This window comes from Toxoplasma gondii, chromosome VIIb (assembly GCF_000006565.2).
Source record: "Toxoplasma gondii ME49 chromosome VIIb, whole genome shotgun sequence".
Lineage (NCBI taxonomy): Eukaryota > Apicomplexa > Conoidasida > Eucoccidiorida > Sarcocystidae > Toxoplasma > Toxoplasma gondii.
This window is the reverse complement of record NC_031475.1, coordinates 3,190,358-3,210,153: the sequence shown is the minus strand read 5'-3', so window position 1 is coordinate 3,210,153 and position 19,796 is coordinate 3,190,358. Positions and strand designations below refer to the sequence as shown.

Below are 19,796 nucleotides of genomic sequence, written 5' to 3'. Positions count from 1 at the left end.
TGCCAGACAAAAGAAGTGAGACTGTGAACCGCAGTCCACTTCGAACGCCTGAGAAACGCAAGAAGGCCAGCTTCACTTCGGGGGCCTCGCCGATGCTCGACGAGCACCTACACGGCCGTCGTCGCCCTGTCGCGAAGGCTTCACGTCACCCCAGGGAGGGGCAGCGGCATCGGTTGTCCCTGTCTGAATTTTTAGAATGAAATCGAGATTTCCAGCTCTCTACAGACAGACTCCGTTTTTTTTTCTGGGCAACCATCCGACGTCGACTCTTGATTCGATCTGGAAGGTCTTGACGGAATCGTTCACCGAACGCAATATGCTTGTGGCCGAGCGAACTAAGGATGTTCACGTTCTTCAGCGTAGAAGAGAAGCCAGCGTCTGAGAGGAATTCCGAGGACTGGATACAGGCTTTTACAAAAAATAGAGGCAACGCGCTCCTGTTTCGGAGGAACCTTATTTCGTGTGTTTAGAAAAAATAACTGTAAACCTTCAGCAACGCTCAGACCGGAGGCGCACCCAGTTTCGGTTTCTCTTTTTTTGACTTGGATCTCGCCAAGTTTTGCAGCGAACTTGTTTTCCCTCTTGATGGACAGGTGGCGACAAGGTCTCCCTAAAGTCCTACAGTGTCTCTCTGCTGCTTTGCGTTGCGTTCCGTTGTGGAGGGACCCTCAGAGCCGCTGGAGCGACTCTCCAGGGGATTTCTGTAGCTCGGAAGGCAGTCCGTCACTTGACAAGTCGGAGAGTCAACGCCACAGGTAACAGAGAGTCCCGGCACCAAGAAGCGAAAGTTCGAGCTTCAGCGTCTTCCACGGTCTCTCAGACGAGGAGAGACGAGAATTATCGCTGTCACTGCGAGAGGCGAAGTCAACGGCAGCGCGCGAGAAGAAATCGCTTGCAGCTCGGATTCGCCGCGCAAGCTTCTGGGGTGGTTGTCCAGAAACGGAATCGGTCAACGGAGCATCTACGGCACAAGGCTATACAGAGAGCAGTCGCACGCAGGGAACGAACTGTTTTCACATAGAACGCAGCTCGCGTTGAGCATCTGACGCGAACGTTGCTTTCTCTCTGGCGTCGCGTTGCGTTCTTCGAGACAGGAAAGAGAGACTTGTCTGGCCGAGGCAGTGAAAGTCAGGCCAGCCCAGAGCAGCTACGCGGCCGGTCGCGTCGACGAGGAGAACGTTGCCTGCATGCGCGTCGAGGTGCAAAGAAGAGAACGACCTGAAAAACGAGAAACGACTCGAGAGAAGAACGCCTACACGCTGCGGAACGCTCCAAGCCTCCGCCACATGCGCCAGTTCCCACAACTCAACAAGATCTGCAGAAAAGGAGAAAAAAGGGAAGAAGAAAGAGACAAACGTGAAAGAGGAAGAGGAACGAAAACCGGGTAAAGGAAGAAGCAAGGACAGGAAGAAAGCGGAGACAGGGAAGGAAACGAACCTGTCTTCCTCTCTTTCGCAGCGCTTCGGTGTGGAAAGGCGATGACGACACCAACGCGCTGTTGCCAGTCTAAAATAGAAAAAACGAATTTGGCGAACGAATTCTGTGCTCACTTCCTTCTCTCGTCTTTTTCCTCTCCTCTCTTTTTCCTTCTTCCTCTCGCGCTCTCTTCCCTTCGCTCTCCCTACTTTTTCTCTGTTCGCTGTCTCCCTCTTCCTCTCTGTTCGCTGTCTCTTGCTCCCTCTCTGTTCGCTGTCTCCCTCTTCCTCTCTGTTCGCTGTCTCTTGCTCCCTCTCTGTTCGCTGTCTCCCTCTTCCTCTCTGTTCGCTGTCTCCCTCTTCCTCTCTGTTCGCTGTCTCTTGCTCCCTCTCACCTCGCCTCGGGGCGTACAAGACCAAGCCGCCATGTGGATCTCCCGGGCGCGCGCCTTCTCTCGACAGAGGAGGAGAAGAGCAGGAATTCGAGTCGTGAGGCAGGGGACAGAAGCAGCGAAGCCAGGCGACTTGGGCCTCGCGGTAGCCTTTCCACATGAAGAGAATCTCCAGCGAGGATGTGCTAATCAGAGAGATCTATTGAAGGAGAAAACAAGAGAAAAGAAACAGCGGGGAAGAAACGAGAGAATAGGGAGGAAAGAGCGGAACGCACGGTCGCCAGAGAGACCTGAAACGGTAGACAGAAAGACGCGAGAGAAAGTCAGGAAGAAAACGATGCAAGGAGAGACAGAGAGGTAAGACAGACGACGCGAGGGGAACCGGTAAAGGCAGAGAAAAACGAACATGGAGAACTGCAGACAGAGGCGCTACTCGAAACAACGAGAAGAAATCGAACGAAGAGAGACACCCCGAAGAGCCCCGGCCGACAGAGAAAAGAATTGCTGCATCGAAAGACAGAGGCCGAGGAAACAACACAACAGGAACAAGCTTACTTTGCCGCAGCTGTCTGTGAGAGCTGCAAGAGAGTTGTTCCACGGACAGACGGCAAGAGACAGTCCGACGCGTTTGCTGTCATCAACGATCTTCGCCGGGAGGGCAGGCGCTTCCTCCGCTGTCTCTTCTTCACCTGCGAGGGAAGCCGCAGAGCGAAAAACAGAGAACCGGTGCATGCGCTTCTCGGGGAAAAGGAGACACGCATCGCAGGCAACGAGGACACCGACAAGACAGTGGCGACGGCAAACTCCACAGAGAAAACGAAGAGATGAAAGAGAAAGAGAGCAGAGAGAACGAAGACATGAAGACAGAAGAGAGGTGAGAGAGAAGGAAGATCGAGAAACCACAAGGAAAAAAAGAAGCGACACGATGAGACAATGTACATATGAGACTACTTTTTTTGTGCGCCTTCTTCGTTATCTTTTCCTTCACTTTCCTTGCTTCTCTCACTCTCGCTCGTCCTTCTGTCAGTTTGCGGAGAGTTGAGTGGACTGGATCCCCCTGCCTCCCGGAGTCGATTTGTCGTCTCTCTGCTCGCCTCTCGCGCGTGACGCCTTGGCTGAGAAGCGAGCGGAGAATTCCCCTGGCGCGAGTAGCCCAACAGAGAGGAAAGACTGTGGGAGACCAGCGAGGCCGCTGAGCTGAGGACTCGCACATACGACAGACTTCTTGCGTCGCGCTTCCCTCCCCCGCTCTCGAACAGAAAGCCGAGTGGCGCTGCACGAGCAGAACGCCGAGAATCCGCGAGATGCAGAGACACCACGCACTCGCGTCCCGCCGCTAAAATCCCGACACTCGAAGAAAGAAAAGCAGCGGAAGAAGCTGAAGAGACAGAAGAGGAAGAGGCTGAAGAGACAGAAGAGGAAGAAGCTGAAGAGACAGAAGAGGAAGAAGCTGAAGAGACAGTGGAGGAAGGCAGGGCGTTTGCTGGGTCGTGAGAAGCGGCGTCTTTGCGAGGTCGGGGGTGTCGACGGTAGACACTTGCATCGATTGGAGAGGACATGAAGGTAGAAGAAACAGCGAAGGAAGAAGAAGCAAAAGAAGACTGCGGGACAGAAGAAGGTTCCAGCGCTTCGGAATCTGGTGGCGAAAGACAGGGAGAGGGGGAAGGGGGAGACCAAAGAAACTCGGGAGCGTACACACAAGCGTCTTTGGCGTCGAGGTGCACAGCCAGCGCAGCAGCTCCCGTGACAGCTGAACGAGGAAGAAGCGCAATGGCTCGCGTCGACCCTCTTCCGTCCAGTCTGACAGCAACGCAGAAGCAGCGACGGACGGTGTGAGCGCACAGTCCTCGTTTCAGCAGCAAGTTTCTTTCTTTGTTTGCTTCGTTTCTTTTCTGGCAACGTTCTCTTTCCTGGGGCTCCTGTTCCTTCTTCGTGTTGAATCGCCTTACCTCATCAAGATGTGGTTCACAGTGCTGTTCACACTCGAACCAGCTGCACGGTCCCTCCTTTCCACGTCCTTTCTCCGCTCTCTCGTCCTCTCTCCTTCTCTGTCTTGCTGCCTCCCGTCTGCATGCGGCGACGGAGGAAAAACGCGAGGCGCTGAAAGAGACGAGAGCCGCAGATCGCCCGCGGTGAAGAGCGCCACACTTGCGCCTTCGCAGGACGCAAAAAGGGCAGCTGCGACGCGCGGTCGCGGCTGAGGGCGTTCTGAAGAGGAGCTCGGACTTGCTCTCGCCTCTCGCCCGACTCCCCCAATGTGTGGAGACACGCTCCAAGGCTCGACAGACACAAACGAAAAAGAAGAAGAGGAAGAAGAGGAAGAAGAGGAAGTCGAGAAGGAAAGATCTGTTGACGTTGGACAGGAGGAAAGGGAGACGGAGGGTTCGAGGAGAACCAAGGAGACGACAGGACGAGAAAGCCACCGAAAAGAGAGGTACATTTCACCCGCCGCGGAGTAAGCACAGATGCGGCCGCTGCAGAGGAAACACGGTGAAAACTTTCAAATGGAAAAACACAAAGGGAAACGCGCGCACACACACCAGCATGTGAATGCGAGTCTAAATGCAGAAGCATATACATAATGTAGGCACACGGATAAAGATATACGCAAATCTCTCTCTACCTCTATACATATATACCATGTAAACATGGACATATGTGCGTATGTATGGATGAGGGTCTAAGCCTCTATCGACGTTCATCTGCAAGTATTCTGTTTGGAGAGTCGGCGGTCGGTCTCTGTGTGTTTCCGACAGCTGCTTGACGAGGCGAGCGAGGCGGCGGAGTCCAGCGCCTTTACCTGGTGTATGTACATCTGGAGAACTTCGAGCCAAAAACCGATATCGTTTCGCCCTCACCTGCTGAAACCGACGAGAAGGTGAGGCGAAGCGTTCTGGAGAACGGGTACCCAAAGCTGAAGAAAAAACAAAGGAAACTGTTTCCATGTCTCTCCCCGGCCGTTTTCTCTCCTCGTCTGTTTTCTCGCCTCGTCTGTTTTCTGTCTCTGTTCTCGATGTCTCTCTGTGTACCCTGTCGTCTCCCCAAGGCTACGCCTTTGTCGTTCTGCCCACTTACCAACGCAGAGACGCGTTCCTCTCTCTGTTTCTCCTCGAGTCGCAGACTCCACCGCTGTTCCTGCATGTGGTGCGTGCAACAAGATCCCTCCTGGGAGCAAGCGGCCGTCGCGTCTGCGACCCGTTCTCCTCTTCCTTCTTTTCTTCTGCCCGTTCTTCCTTCTTCGCTGCAGACTCCTCTCTCGTCTCTGGCTTCTGTCTCTTCTCCTCGTTCTCCTTCTCTCTGTCTCTCCGCTTCCGGTCCTGCCTCAGCCTCGGGGCTTCCTGCTTCTCGGGTGTATGTACACCTGCGTTCGGCCCGTCCACTGCACCACGAGTCTGGAAGAGAAGGCGAAAAGGCCTGAGAGTCGGCAGGGCGTCTCTCTGACAGACGCTGGTCTGCCACAGTTTCTGTTGCTTCGGCGATGCCTTTTGCCGAGTCTTCTTCCTCTCGTTCCTCTTCTTCCTGCTCTTCTGCCTCTTCCAGCGCACTGTCCAGAAGAGTCACGGCCTCCAAAGCGTTGCGCCGTTTGCAGCAACAGCCTTTTGCCTCGGATCGCTGCTTCGCCCATACACAGCAAACAATGCAGTCACTCCCGGGTCTGTATGCCGCAAAGAAGAAGACTCGTTCCTCTTCCGGATATCCACAAGAACGCCAAGCGACACGGCCACCGCCTCTCTCTCTTTCTCCCTCTCTTCCTCTCTCGGGGTCTCCTTCGAAGGCCGGTGGCAGCGGAGCCGACTCTCCTCCAGGCGCTTCTCTCAGCGCCGAGGTTCGGGACCTGCCGACGCGGCTGTCGTTGGTCTGCTCTGCATCTTGGCAGAAGAAGAGCGCGGAGAGCGACTTGTGCGCCTGCTCCTTTCTCTCTGCTCTGCGACCGCTGCAGCAGGGACATATGACCGGCAAGCCACCGGAAGAAGAGAGAGGCGAGGCAGGCGAACAAGGAGACGACGAAGAGAGAGGAAGCGAAGAGAGACGATGGGTGGGATTTGAATGTTGGTGTCGCACGCAGCTCGGCACATCGAGCGCTGTCCACGGAGCAGGCGAAGCGTCACTTTGGATAGCCGCCGCAGAATCCGCGACAGACGAGGACAAGAAGATCCCTCGCTCTCCGCCTGGCAACGGGGCTCGACCTTGCGAAAAAAACGCAGTGATGGGCGCGCCTGAATCTTCACAGAGAGAAGAAGAAGAAGAAGAAGAAGAAGAAGAAGAAGAAGAAGAAGAAGAAGAAGAATGGAAGCAGTTCAGAGTAAGCGGCGAGGAGACGAGAGGGCAGAGACCGTGTGCTTGAAGGAGGTCGGCAGCTGCGGCCGCCAGAGAGCCCAGGGGCTCCTGCGATAACGAAAGTCTTCCTTGCATTACCAGGAAGAAGAAAGGAAGAGAAGTAACGGAGGAGGGAGTCGAACAGGAAGAGGAAAATGCGGACGAAAGCAGAGAGGGAAACGCGCGAAAAACGTTTCTGAAGGAAGGATGGCTCCTTTCTCTCCTTTTCTCCTCTCTATCGTGCTCTTTCTTTCTCTCTCGCGGCGTCTTTTCTCTCGCTTGAAACAGAGAACGCTCTTCTTGTCAGGAGAGAGAAGGCTGTGCAGTGTGCAGCCTTTGCAAGTTTTAGTTGAAAGTGCGTCGAAGGCGACGGGCGAAGAAGGAGAAATTTGGAAAGGCTTGGCGTTGCAGACACGAGGAAGAGGAACAAAGAACTTCGCCAGAGATCTCGAGCAGGAAAACCGAGGTCTCTGCATGTGCATGCATGCACACCGTGCTCGCAATTCGACTATGAATCGGTTAAAAAAAACAGACTTGCGAAGACACGTCTCTTTCTCTGTGGTGTTTTTTGTCTCTCTCCTTTTTTCACTTGTTCTCCTCTTTCCTTTCTGTAGCCGCTCCTCGTTTTCTCCCGCGTTCTCCTTCTCTCTTGTTCGGCACTCAGAGGAGAATGGAGGGCATTCCCCGGGCGGCAAGGCCAGCACAGGGAAAACCAAGAAAACAGCTTTGGACCTGCGTTTTCCGCTGTTTCTCTCTCGAGAGCGAAAAACAACGTGTGACAGCGTTTCTACTTGCTTGTGCAGACGGTGCAGCAGACTCTCCAGTGAATGCAGGACGTAGTCGCGAGATTCATTGGATCGAGTATCACCTGCGACGTTAATTTTAGTATCCGCAAACCTGCAGAACACGACCCCATCTCTCTGTCAATATCTTAAAGTTGACGCTGAACTCGCAAACGCTTCCGCAAAGGTCGACAAAGAGCGAGAAAACTGAGAGCTTGAAAGACTCCACCGAAAGATCAGAAGGAACAGTTTACGCTCCAACACCTCGAACAGATGTCAGTACACTTCTCCAAGTCGCAAAAGCCGGCATAGATGCTCATTTGTTTTTTGTGAGAACAGGCAGGCCAGAATCACTCCAGTTGCGAAAGATCGACAACCTCAACTCTTTCTCCGCATCCAGAAATCCATTTCGCGCCGCGCTTTTTCCACGCGTCTCCCGACTACACAGAGTCGCCGCACTCGCTGCTTTCGCCTAAGAGTCTGCCCCCACAGAGACCCCGTACGGGCAAAGAAGCGGAACTGCTCCGAAAGAGACTCGCGGCCGCAACGGCTGGTCGATCCAGTGTACGAAAAAAGAAAACACTGCGCCTCCAGGAGAGAGGCTCTGCCTGCTGCTGAGCGGCATCGCGTTGCGAAAACAAGTATGCAAATAAAAAGACGAAGGAAGCTTCGCTGGAAACTGAAACAGCCAGTGTAAAGTCTACATGTAATGCAGCTTGATCGTCAAAATGCAGTGGCTCTGTGTCTCTTAGTTCAAAAATCTGTTTTAAACGGCTGTTGATGGAACCCGGCTCGGCGCTTCGCCAGCACCAGCGAAAGCAGTATCGCTACACCAAAAGAAGAGACTTCCGACGACTGTGTCTTCAAACGGAAAAAAGAGACGTTCTGCGCGCTGAGCCTCGATGTGAAAGAAAAAGTCAGTGTACACTATTTCCCCTCTGAGTCGAGGAGAAACCAAGACGCGGAATTTACACCGAGAGACACTCGGAGTTCCTCCGGTGTCTGTACATCGGACCATATGTATGTACACCTAAATTTCTCGTGCCAGTTGGAGCGCCAGCCAACTTCGCGATTCTGCTTTTTTTCGTTTATCTACACGCTCGTTTTTGTGGCGCCGGGTTCGTTTGTACAGCTCTTTGCAGTCTGCATTCGGCGACGGGTGTGCTCTTCCGTGGATCGCCTTCTCCCCCGTCGCGTATAGCCGTTCTGCCTCCTGGGTGTCGCCGTTTTCCCCGTTTGGGGGGTTTCGTTGCGAACGCCGGGAGAACTGAAACGGCCGCCTTGTGTGCCGTTTCTCGCTTACGCTTCGTGCAGGGAAGCTCTTTCTGTCTGCTGCCCTGTTCCCTCCCTGTCTCTCTCTCTCCTGCTTATCTCCTGTCCCCTGATTCTCTTTCTCTGGGCCTTCCGCGATCCTCTTTCACCCCTCCATGTTCCCCTCCCGCCTTCTCGCCCTGTGCGCCTTCGCTGCTACTCGTCGAGCGGCTTCGGCGCCTTTCTGAGGTACTTTTCTGCGGCTTGGTCGGTGATGCTGTTAGCGTCCTCCATCGTGCGCAGGCCGACTCTGGACGAGAGCGGCGCGAAGAACCACTTTGGCTTGAAGCGCATGCGGTCTCCTCGTACTTCTTCTTCCTCGTCCTGCCCCTCTCCGCGGTTCTCGACGGTCCACCCGTCGTTCGTCTCCGGACGGACGGGCTCGTCGCAGCTCTTCCAGTTCACGAAAAGGAGCTTCTTCTGCTCGTCTCCGCGGCTCCGCGGCGCCTCCACCACCAGGCACCGCGCATGGTGCGACGCCGCCAGGTGTCTGTACACCGACAGCGTGTCGTGACCCGTGAGGGAGACAGTGTCGGGGTGCGAGAAGGAGAAGATTCGTCCCGTCGCGTTTGCAGAGGCAGCCTGGCCCGGCAGCGACGCATCCCACTGCCAGAACTGGTTTTCGTTTTGCCTTTGCAGGACGCGGTTCCAGTCGCAGGTCCACACAACCGGCGCCCGCGCATCGGCTTGCTGGACAAACGCGTCGATGCACTTCTTCTCTCGGTTTTCAATCAACCGATTCCCCGCGGCCACGGTCCATTGCTGAGAGCACAAACCCCGGAAACCGCGAGGAAACCTGCTGGAGACGAGCCAGAGAAGCCGCCAGACCGCACCGACACTCGCGACGCAAAGCAAAAAAGAGATAACGAGAGGAAGAAAAAACATCAGCCATGAATGAGAGGAAGAAAAAACATCAGCCATGAATGAGAGGAAGAAAAAACATCAGCCATGAATGAGAGGAAGAAAAAACATCAGCCATGAATGAGAGGCCTAGCCTCCAGCCGGCACCGTCCGCCTCGCTTTGTGGACAAGGAATCAACAGGAGAACACGAACATGCAATGCGGAATTCACGGAACATGATATAAACCGGAATGAAGTGCCTTTTGATAAAGCTCCTCAGCGTGGATATTCAAAGCAGCGACTCTGCTTGGTTAACTGTTAAAAGGTCTCCGCGAAGAGCCTTTAGGCAGGAACTTCAGAGCATGAAACGAGGAAATCCAAAAGAGAATAAATTTCAAAGTGCGAAAATCCTGAAAATCGCCAAATAAAAGGGAACGGAGGCATTAAAAAAATCGAAAAATCGTAAAAAATAAATCAAAAAGAGACGAAGAGCTCAAACAGCAGTTAATTCAGAAATCACGGGAATGTTATACAAGATGAAAAATGAAAACAAATCGAAAAGGTGGAAATATTCAGAAAAAAGGAGGAAGTGGAGGAAATTGAAGAATCAAGCAGGAAGGGAAGCATAAAGAAAAGGAGAAAACCGCTCCAGGAAACTGAAGGACCTCCAGGACGAAAGCAAAGCGACGAACACCTGTGAAGTTGCAGCGGAACTGCGAAAAAAACGAAGGCTCTTTCTGTCACAGGAAGAAATCGAGAAAACCTCTGGGCTCTCACAGCGACGGCAATGCCTCCAAGCCGCTTTGACGCTTCGCCTTCACACGTTCAATCCATGTTCATCCGCGAAGACCCTGTCTCCAAAAAAATGCGTTTCTTCCCTCTCAGACGCAATTTCGCGCCGAAACAGCAAACGAGAAAGCCTCACCTGGAGACGGGCGTGGAGATCGCAAGGCTCCAACACGAGACGGTGGTCGGGAAAACCGGGGGTGTACGCAGAGGAGAGACACAGGCCTGAAAAAAACAGAACCGTCGATCCGACGTCTCTACCACACCAGGTGCATGCACCAGCAATGAAAAAAGCAAATGCATGTAGTTGTGTATCTGGACGTGCATGCAGACAACAATGCATTTACGTATCGATACGTCTACAGATTTTTGCTGGTATCCTGAGTTGATACGTCTGGTTCTACACACGTAGACGAGTCACGGGAAAATAAATACAGGAGAGAGTCCAGCATGTCGATACAGGTATATGCACATATATATACATATATATGTATATATATATATATATATAAATATCTAAATAGATGTATGTATGTTTATGTATATAATGTATATATCTATAAAGATGTATATGTATACATATAGATATATGTATATATCTATATATGTAAATATTTGTATATATGTCTATCTATGGACGTTTGTTTTTTTCGGTTACCTGTTTGTTCGTGTTCAATGTGGAAGAAGTTGTGGTCGAGAAGTCCCTTGCGGTCGAAGGCAGTTTTGAATTTCTCCACGTACCACTGGAATGGCATGCAAGTCAACTGTTCGTACCGCAGTTTCTTTCGCTGCGTAATGTCGCCTTCCTGGTGTCCACGCACTTCCCGGTGGTACTTGTAGAATAAAAAGTAGTACTCGTCCAGCCAGACTTTCGCTCCGCGTTTCTGATTCTTCTGGACCTGAAATACACGCGAACTGGCATCTTTGGGCCGCGGTGGAACAGAATGTTTTCTCTTCTTCTCTTGCCTCTGTCCTCGCTCTCCTCTCTCTTGCACTTCCTCTTCTCTTCTCCTCGTCCCAGACTTCGTTCTCACCCTGTTCCCTCGTCCTCGGACCGCTTCTTTTCTCTCTGTTCGCTCTCTGGCACGCATGCTTCGGTCCTTGCTTCCCTACTGCCTCTCTCTTGACCTCCACCGTGTTGCCCTGCCTCTGTTCTCTCTCTTCTTCTCTCTCCTCGATTTCGTTTATGTTTGTTTTCTCTGTTGTTCTCTCTCTGTATCCTTCCTTCCTTCTTCCCCCTTTCTCCCACAGATTTCTCTCTTCTTCGTCTCCCTTCGTTTTTGCTGTCTCCGGCGTTTCTTCTTCTACCTGTATGACAAGTCGATTTCCTGGATTCGGTTTCGGAGGCCTCGAGAAAATGTGTCCGATTTTTGACTCCTGCACGGCCACGATTTCGCCTCCGCAGAGCCAGGAGCGAATCGACTGCTCCAGATTTTCTCCACCCCACTCGAGCATGCCTTCGTCGTACAGCCCTGCGATAAAGTGTGCATGGAGACAGCGACGCGTTTACCAGTTTCTGCTGCCTCTTCGAGGAGGAAAAAGAAGGTGGAAACCGCGAAATGCACGTGTACTCTTCTCCAGAGAACGCCAAGGAACTCGGAGTTCGAAAGGCACTATGCCCAAAAGCCCCAACTCCAGGTGTACATACACCCGAAAGTGCATGCGTCTGCAGGCGTAGCGCCTCGAACGCCGACACAGACGCCGAGCTACAGACAGATCCGTTGAGTACACACGAACTCGGAAACACTGAGAGATCCGAGGTCCTTCCGACCTTCCTTGCCCACAGACTCCTTTACCGACGTGGAATAACCTGGATGTCCAACTTGTCTGAAACCTCGCACTTTCAGCTGTTTCATAAGCTGTCCATCGGGGCGGGGCGTCCAGCAGTCATAAACAACTTGGCATTCTGTATCTGTTTCGCTGGAGTTTTACTTTCCATCCCTTTTTCCAGGTGTAGAAGACTGGGAATCCGAGCATGAGACGCAGAAGCAAGATCAGGTCCTTGGCTCGACGCCTTCCAGAAGCCTCACCGGACTCAATCCACCACTTCTTAGTCATCGCGAGAATGCCGCCTGCAAGCACGGGGACTTCGTCTTCGAGGTCTTCAAACCAGCCGAATTCGAAAGTCCACTCAAACATCATCTTCGTTCCGTGGGTGCCGACGTCTTCCCAGGAGTCCAGGTAAATATCCTGAAGGCAAACAGCAAGATCTCGCTGCCCAGCTCTCTTCTTAAACGGCTACAGATGGCGCCGAGGCAAACGCAGAGAGAGCGGATGGAGAACGCCGAGATGCTGAATAAAGAGGAGGGAGAAGAAAGGGAGGGAACACGTGACGAATTCTACAGGAGAAAAAAAAGAGAGCAAGGTGAGCACACAACTGCATGCGGGTTCGAGAACATGGCGCATCTGAATTTCAGCGAATCTTGAATCCCAAGGTCCTGTCGACACCAGCTTCCACAGCAAGCGTTTCTCCCCGTCGCTCGGAGTTTTTCTCTTCTTCACGATGACGTTCCGAGGCGAGCTCGCGTCGAAGGATCACCTTCGCTTGATGCTTTCTCTGTCCGGAGGACTCGGTCTCGTTGGTCTCTGAAGATCTCTAATCCACCGCCCGTAGTTGCAAGATACCGATACCAAATCACTTCCCTCCATCTGGAAACTGTGGCTGTTGCCTCTGTCCCCTTCCCTCCCGCCCCCCGTGTGCTCGGAGGCTGCGTTTCCCCATTGCGCGTCTCCTTTCTCTCTCGTGAGACTCTTTACGCACTCAAATCCTTCTCGCTCTTTGTACACCCACACAGGAAAGCGTTCTGTCTCCTTTAGACGAACTTCACAAGCCTCGTTTTCTCGGTCGCCTTCGCCGCTCTCTTCCCCCTTTTCTCTTCTGGGCGGCTGCACCTTCCCGAGCACGTTGACTCTCGGTTTCGAGGTGGAAGAACGGAATTCGCCACAGTCCGCGAAGTTTGCAGCAGTCGCCAAATTCGCTGAATCCTTGACAAGAGTTCCTTTTCGAAACCCAGCCTCCACTCACAGGTCTTACCCACGTCGCTCCTAGACCTGGACGGTTGGGCTGACTACGCGACATGCATGCTCTTCCTCTCGAAAGCGCTTCTCTTGCACTGAAATGCATTTCCTTATACGTACTCAGGGCATGCAATACCAATCAGATAACAACTGAAGCTAGACGCCCAGACACTGGAGAAGTCGTTGGCACACTGAGGTGCACTCCTGCTACTGAACGGTCTCTCTTCCACTTTCCGTTCTTGTTCTGTGACGAGATAGCTGGCCTTGACTTTCTTCTTTTTTTCCGAGGCGGTTCGATCCTCTTCCACCGCAGACCTACGTAAATCTTGGGGCAAGCAATTCTCCGGTAATTGGTTTTCAAATGCGCGAGGAGAGGCTCCGCCCAGCCGACCTTCGGTCTGCAGTGTCCGTCGAGAAAGAAAAAGTTGTCGCTTGTCGCAATCGCTGCTCCCGCCACCCGTCCGCGAATTAAGCCTTGAGGCGAGTCTGGAAAACCAGAGAGAAGGAAGCAACACAACAGCCTCTACTTTCCATGGGAAAACTGCTCTTGAAACCGCCTGCGTACGCAAATGCATGCAGATTTTTCTCGTCGTCTGCGGAGGCGTATGACTCTGTGGTCCCCGTGGCCGGGCCTACGTACTCCTGATGTACAGATATGTGCAGGTACAAGGAGAGTGCGTCGATTTGTGATTGCATTGGTATTTCTGTAGAAGAAAGGCAGCTGCTCGTTACAACTACGGATGCGGCGTACATCCACGGCGGCGCATAGAAGACTGGAGAGTCTCTTGTTTTCCCTCTCTTCATTTACGGTGCGAAATCTCTTGAGTGCCTCTCCTCTGCGTCACCAGACTGGAGCGTCCCTGTGCAGACCGTGTCTCCCTCGCCTCGTCTTTCTCGCTTTTTTCACTTCTTTTACGTCTCTTTTTACCGAAGCGGATGATGCGCGTCTTGTCGAGGATGTGTTGAGGAAGCGTCTTCTCCAGAATTGCTTTTATCGGCTTGTCGCTGTGGTCGTCGACGACAATCACCTCGCGGATGCGCTCGATTGGAGTTACTTCGAACAAGAAAGTCAACGTCTTGGGAAGATACGCCTGAACAACAGAACGTCAAGACGTAGCGGCTTCAACTTGAACGGAAATCTGAGTACGAAGGCGCGAAAAAGCAAACGGAAGTGAAACGTCAAACTCGAAGCAGAAACGCGCTTTTGAATCAGTGGAAAACGCGGAACAATCCCGAGGAGACAACGGGATCCAACTGGCGCAAAGTGTCGAGCGCATTTTCTTCCTGAACTGCACTTGAAAAAGTCAGAAAAGACGCGGGTCTCTCCGACGCCCAAGGCTCTGCGAGCAAAGACGCGCTCTGTACAGACACCAGATAAAGAGAGGCTCAGAGCGGACCGAAGGTGGGATGTGGTGAAACGTGGTGAACAGCAGACTCTGCAGCTATTTTTGAATTTACAGACGAACAATTCTTGTCTTTACTGTATAAAGAATGTGTAAAGAGAGAGAGACAAAAAGATGGCGCGAGTGGTGAAGAAAAAAGACGGAAAAGAGGGAGAAAGCAGGGGGGAAAGTAAAAACGAGAACGCAGAGGAAAAAGGAGAAAAGTCGGAAAACGTTCACACGGAGCGCCCTCAAAAACAACACAGGTGTGGCACTCGTTCTTTAGAAAAAGAGGAACCCTTGGCGGCGGTCTTCCATCTCGAGGTGGAGTGTGAACGGAGACAAATCGAGAAGCGACATTTGACGGCCGTCCTCCCCCCATGTTTCACGAAGAAGACGGCACGCACCTCTTCATTGCGAACAGGAATGATAACTGAGAAATCGTCTCCAGTCACGTAACGCGGCTCTCCTGTCAACACCGGAAGTACCACGATCTTCAACAGATGGTCGACGACTCTGCTGTACGGTGCCTTCACTGTGCCTGGAAGAGAAGAGAGAGAAAGGGGAAAGAGCGTACACGGCGAGTGAGCGAGACAAGAGAAGCGAGAAGAGGAGACGGTGGAGGCAGGCAAAAGGAGAGTGACGACCAGACGCCTCGCGGGCATAGAAGTTGACGCTTCACAAAGAATGACACGACTCTCCTTCGTTTCTTTTTGCGGTCTACGAATGATAGGTCCGACGGGATGACCCTGCTGAGCTCCCGTGGGCAAAGTTCTGCTTGTAAACCTCTTTCTCGATCTTCTCTTTTCTGTCTTGTCCGCGTCGTCTTGTTTCTCCGCACTGATTTCGTCCTCAGTGTCTTCTTCCTTCTCCCGTCCTTCTCTTCATCTGTCTTTGCTGTTCCTTTTCCTCTGCATGTTTCGTCCTGTCCTTCAATCTGCACTCTTTCTTTGCCGTCTCTCGGCAACCGTGTACGTTCTCGGTCTCCCTTCTCCATCTTGTCTCTGGTCTTCGGTCTCTTGTCCGCCCTCTCCTTCTTCTTCTGCTCCCTCTCCCTCTTCTCCGCCTTCGGTAGAGTCTCACCGTGGACGCCGACGACGATTGCGCTGTTGTCGACGGTGGCTTTTTCGTGGTGCGTCGGGAGGGGCAGGCCTTTGAGGAGGCTGTGGAGTTCGGCGACTGCAGGTGCATGCAAGTCCAGGGAGTGCGTCTGAGGCGAGTCGCGGCTGAAGGCGCCGGGGAAGAGCAGCGTGAGAACTCCCGAGGAGAAGAGACACCAGAAAATCCCCACACTCACGCAGAGCGATCCGAGCAGAAGCAAACACCGACGCCGCAGCCGCGCGACCAGCTTCGAGTTCAGCGGCTTCTTGCCCGGCTCTCCCCTCCGCCACGAGGCTCGCGGCGTCTCCTGGCCGCCTCCCACTGGGCACTCGACCGGCATCGTCGAACAGAGCAAGGGAGCGGAGAAAGAGACGAAGACCGGGAAGCAGGCAACGGGGTCGGAGAGAAGAAGAGAGACGGAGAGATGAAGAGCGAGAGACGGAGAGACAGAGAGCGAGAGACGGAGAGATGAAGAGCGAGAGACGGAGAGAAGGAAGAGTAGACGAGAATGGAAGGCGAAGCACCAGAACAGAGGCCAAGACGGAGAGAAATAAGGCTCCTCGGGAACGAACGAGGAGAGAGAACAATGGCAGCCTAGGCCAGGGCCTTCACGTATCGCTTGCCCAGCAGAGAGGAAGTGAACGAAGTCAAAGAGCGGACGAAATGGTAACGGGGAGTCCTTGTGGAACCATCAGAACTCCAGAAGAACCGAGAAGAGGACAGAAGCGAGTTGAGAGCGTAGGCGCCGCCGACCCACAATCCCCCACCAAGAGAAGTTCGACAGTTCCCAGGACGGACACCAGGAAGGGGATTCAACGGCGCTGAGACATATACGTATACATATATCTATATGTGTATTTATGCTTATGGTTATAGTATAAATCTGTATACAGTTATGTTTACCTTATTTAAACACAAATATGCATATATGATTACACTTAAAATGTAAATAGATTTAAGAAGTTGAGACGCTGCGAGCTTCCTAGTTCACACGCCGAGCGGGAGAACACGGATGTTCCCCACAGAAAGGCGATCCGTTTTCTTGAGGAGGAAGACCGCTTTTCGGTGGACGCGAAGAGCCCGCGGAGACAGGGGAAGAGAGGAACGAGGAGCCTGGGAACGAGGACCGAACTCGAGCACATGAGGAGTGTGAAGCGTTTGCGAAGATTCTTCTTAGTCGAGTCCCGGCGGCGCAGGAGACAACCTTGTCGAGACGAGGCAGTGCGGCAGGCCTTCCTTCGCAATACATCTGGGCTCAAGGTGCAGGGCAGAGAGCCTTCGAGAGCGGCCCTCAGTTCCACGCGTTGACTTTTCTGGAAAGTCCGTGGCGAGTCGCCGCGTCTGACGAGAGGCGCTTCATTTCTCAGAGGGTTCAGGTTTTCCCCGTTCTCGCGGAGGGTGGGGGGGGAGAGGGTCAGGACGCGACAACGGATGCTCTTAAGAAGGAAAGAACCGCAGCGAGGAGAGTCTTTTGAGCAACCGGAGACGGGCAGAAGGCGCCGGGAAGGCGCCGGACACACACTTGCGCTCTCCTCGATTGAGGCGCGGAAAAAACGTCCGTTTACGAGGGCGTGGAGCGGCGAACGGCAGTCTTCGAGCTGGAAGGGGAACGGACGGAAGGTGCAAGGGTAGGGGGACACCGGAAAACTCGATTTCTCGAGGCCTTTGTTTCCCCTGGAAGCAGTAGGAAGTGGAAGACATTCTCCCGCAGAGACTGACAGACGAGAAAAAAAAAGACGAGAGGTGGTAGACAGAGACGAACGCGAATCGGCTGCGGTGTCTCGGCGAAGAACCCCCCGCGAGGTGCCGGCTGCTTGAGCAGCGAAAGCCGTTTTTCTGGAGGCGGTGGCCGTCGTTGGCGGCGGCAATCTCTGTTGCAGGGGACTTTCTCGGCAAGGAGAGCGCAGAGGAAAGAAGTCGGGTTTTCTCCGCAAGAAAGGTAGGAGAAACTGGGAGAAACTGCGTTTCGGCGGCACACGCCTAGCACGGCCGAGACCTTGTCGGCGGCAAGACAAGCGTCGAACTCCAAGAGCCGTTCCTCGGAGAAAACACGAGAAAGAAGGAGTTTCGGGGGATTGAACTGTCAGCAAAACTCTCGCCACGATCGTCCGCAGCGAGGCGAAGTCGAGAAACCTCCTGAACGTCTGGAAATGCCGAGAAAACCGGATCGGGCACACGCAGGGCAGGCAAGGTCACACGGGGAGGCATGCAGAGGGCGAAAAGGACCCTGTCTGCGTTCTCACATGCTCGCGTCGCGTTCGGTAAAACGCTTCGAGCTCTGAGGAAAATGGGCTTCATTCCGGAAGGCGAAAAGCAGTGACTTCTTTTCACGTTTGTGCAGGAGTTCCAGTCTTCCAAAGAGCCGGAGAATTCCGGCTTCTCTTGTTTGTGTTTTTGTGCACTTCTTCGCTGGCCTATCCTGCACTTCTTGTGAAGGCAGCATGGGCGTCAGCAAGCGCTGCCGAAGGCGGTAAACAGCCATGATGCCCAGATGCCCCCAACGGCTTTCTAGACTGTGTTCACCTTTGAAACGCACAGTTCTCTGAGAGTACAGCTTCGGAGACGTGAATATGCCGACGCAACCACGCCCTCGTTCCGCGAGAACGCGCCCGCAGCAGAGACGTTCCAGAAAAGAGTGATTGAGAACGGCCGGGTCACTGGCGACGCTCGTCTAGTTGAGAAGTGTCAACTGTGCGGTGACTCTGCAACTGCAGGCGCACAACATCTGATTCAAGAAGGCAGTTTTCCCCGTGTTCCTTGGCCTTTGCGCCCCCCTGGCACTGGAGAGGACCTAGGTTCTTTCTCGATTTCGGCCGGTGGAAGCTACAGCGTACCTCAACCTCACTTTGAACAAGCCTGGCCCTGACAGTTCTGTCAGTTTGGTGCATGGAGGGGAAACCACCGAAGAAACGCGAAGGACGCTGGGGCGCAGAATCGGTGAGTCTTCACCGACACGAGTTTTGTGGTGGATGTAAAATGGCTTGGCAACTTGTCAGGATCATGCTGTGGTCGACACAGATGCACAAGAGAAAAGGACGCTGGGCTAGGGTGAACTGGAGCACCTCTCAAGTGTTGCAGGAAACGGCGTTTTTCTCTCGGACACGGACGTGAAAGACTATGTGTTTTCCGAGTCACTCTGAGGCAGGATAGCTCTTCGTGACAAAAGGTCTGAGAATAGGAAGGACGGCTTGAAAGACTCGAGGACGCATCTACTTCCCATGTGCCAATGGCTGTAGTAGCGAGTCCAACATGTATAGAAAACCCGCAGATACCCCCATCGAACGACGCGCAGGAGCAACACCGGAAACTGCATTTGACGTAGCAGAAGAGGAGTGTGGGCTACGGAAGAACGTGCATGTGTGTCCCTTCCCTATATGTGTACGAAATCGAGGAGCGCTCTGCACAATTTGGCACAGATGAGCTTCTGCACCGCTAGCCTTCGCCACCCCAGAAGAACACCGAAAATATGTGTCACTCGCGGCGTCTGTGGCGGAAGCACCGAGGGAATGCAACATCCCCCTTGGTGGAACAGGAAAACGCTCTTAATTTGAGTTGCACATCTACAGAAAACAGTGACCGAGAAAAAGGCTGCTCCAGTCCAGTTAGTGGATGTTCGACGTCTGCGGCATGCAAAAAACCGCAACTTCAACGCGGTCGCCTACTGGCGAATTTCGGCCTTCAGCAAAAGAACCCCGTTATTTCACTTCTTTTTGTCTTTGCTCTGTTCCGCCGGGTGCGAGCGAAACCGTACTTAGTTGAGGCAGAAAAGCTGCGAGACCTAGGGGGAGAAAAGGACCTTGGCGTCTCCTGGCTGCCGTTACAAACATCCTTGTGATCAACATTACTGAGAGACTCTCCTCTGGCAAGGCAGTGATGCCTGTTATTTCAGATGACTGCTTGCACGTCCTTTTGAAATGTTGCAAGTCACTTGCATCGAAGCCACAGTCACTCTGTTTCAAGGGCAGAAAACGGAGGGAGCAGTTGGTCTGGTTCGTGCTAGCTACCCGTCCAGACCCCGAGCATCTGCTTGCCTTTCTCGTTACGGGGCGATTGGCGCCTGTATCCAGAGCCTCCTCAACTCTAGATGTCCTTCCTCCGTCTCAGAAGACTATGGTAACTCGGCGTCGTACCCTTCAGCAGGAAAAACGACTCTACAGCGACGAGAATTGAAACGCAAAGGTTCTCGACCCCAGCGCGTCCGCGCACCGGCGTCAGGTGCCAGTCTCGCTGTCTGATGGTAGCACGGTGACCACGCGTCGATTTGCTCGGACGCCCAAGTTTCTCTTTCGTCTTGAGCAAAGGCTCATCAGCGGAAGATTTGGCGCCTCGTCTTCCTTCGGAATTTTCGTCTGAGGTTGCGAAAGGCGTTTCTCCTCAAACGTTTCTGACCAGTGTGCCGCCGCTTCCTGAGGAAAGCGCAACGCAAAAGATACAGAAGCCGCGTCTCGGGA

General features: G+C 53.3%; 3 protein-coding genes across 3 annotated transcripts; all 3 read right to left on the bottom strand.

The window, feature by feature from the left end:
- Window positions 1-824: 824 nt before the first annotated feature.
- On the bottom strand, window positions 825-3,366 carry TGME49_258750 (hypothetical protein; the record flags this gene model as incomplete). The annotated part of the gene is made up of 4 exons (XM_018781191.1): window positions 825-1,315; window positions 1,811-2,006; window positions 2,363-2,496; window positions 2,814-3,366. The coding sequence occupies 4 exons, from the start codon at window positions 3,364-3,366 to the stop codon at window positions 1,014-1,016; spliced, it is 1,185 nt and encodes a 394-aa protein (XP_018637026.1). The 3' UTR covers window positions 825-1,013.
- A 386-nt stretch (window positions 3,367-3,752) lies between these two features.
- On the bottom strand, window positions 3,753-6,220 carry TGME49_258760 (hypothetical protein; the record flags this gene model as incomplete). Its single annotated transcript, XM_018781192.1, has 3 exons — window positions 3,753-4,281; window positions 4,666-4,721; window positions 4,883-6,220. The coding sequence occupies 3 exons, from the start codon at window positions 6,218-6,220 to the stop codon at window positions 3,753-3,755; spliced, it is 1,923 nt and encodes a 640-aa protein (XP_018637027.1).
- A 1,428-nt stretch (window positions 6,221-7,648) lies between these two features.
- Window positions 7,649-15,685, bottom strand: TGME49_258770 (polypeptide n-acetylgalactosaminyltransferase 12, putative; the record flags this gene model as incomplete). Its single annotated transcript, XM_002365050.2, has 9 exons — window positions 7,649-8,979; window positions 9,984-10,069; window positions 10,503-10,743; window positions 11,153-11,316; window positions 11,875-12,034; window positions 13,182-13,348; window positions 13,791-13,953; window positions 14,652-14,785; window positions 15,328-15,685. 9 exons carry the CDS (start codon window positions 15,683-15,685, stop codon window positions 8,374-8,376), a joined length of 2,079 nt encoding a protein of 692 aa, XP_002365091.1. The 3' UTR covers window positions 7,649-8,373.
- Between the last annotated feature and the right edge of the window lie 4,111 nt (window positions 15,686-19,796).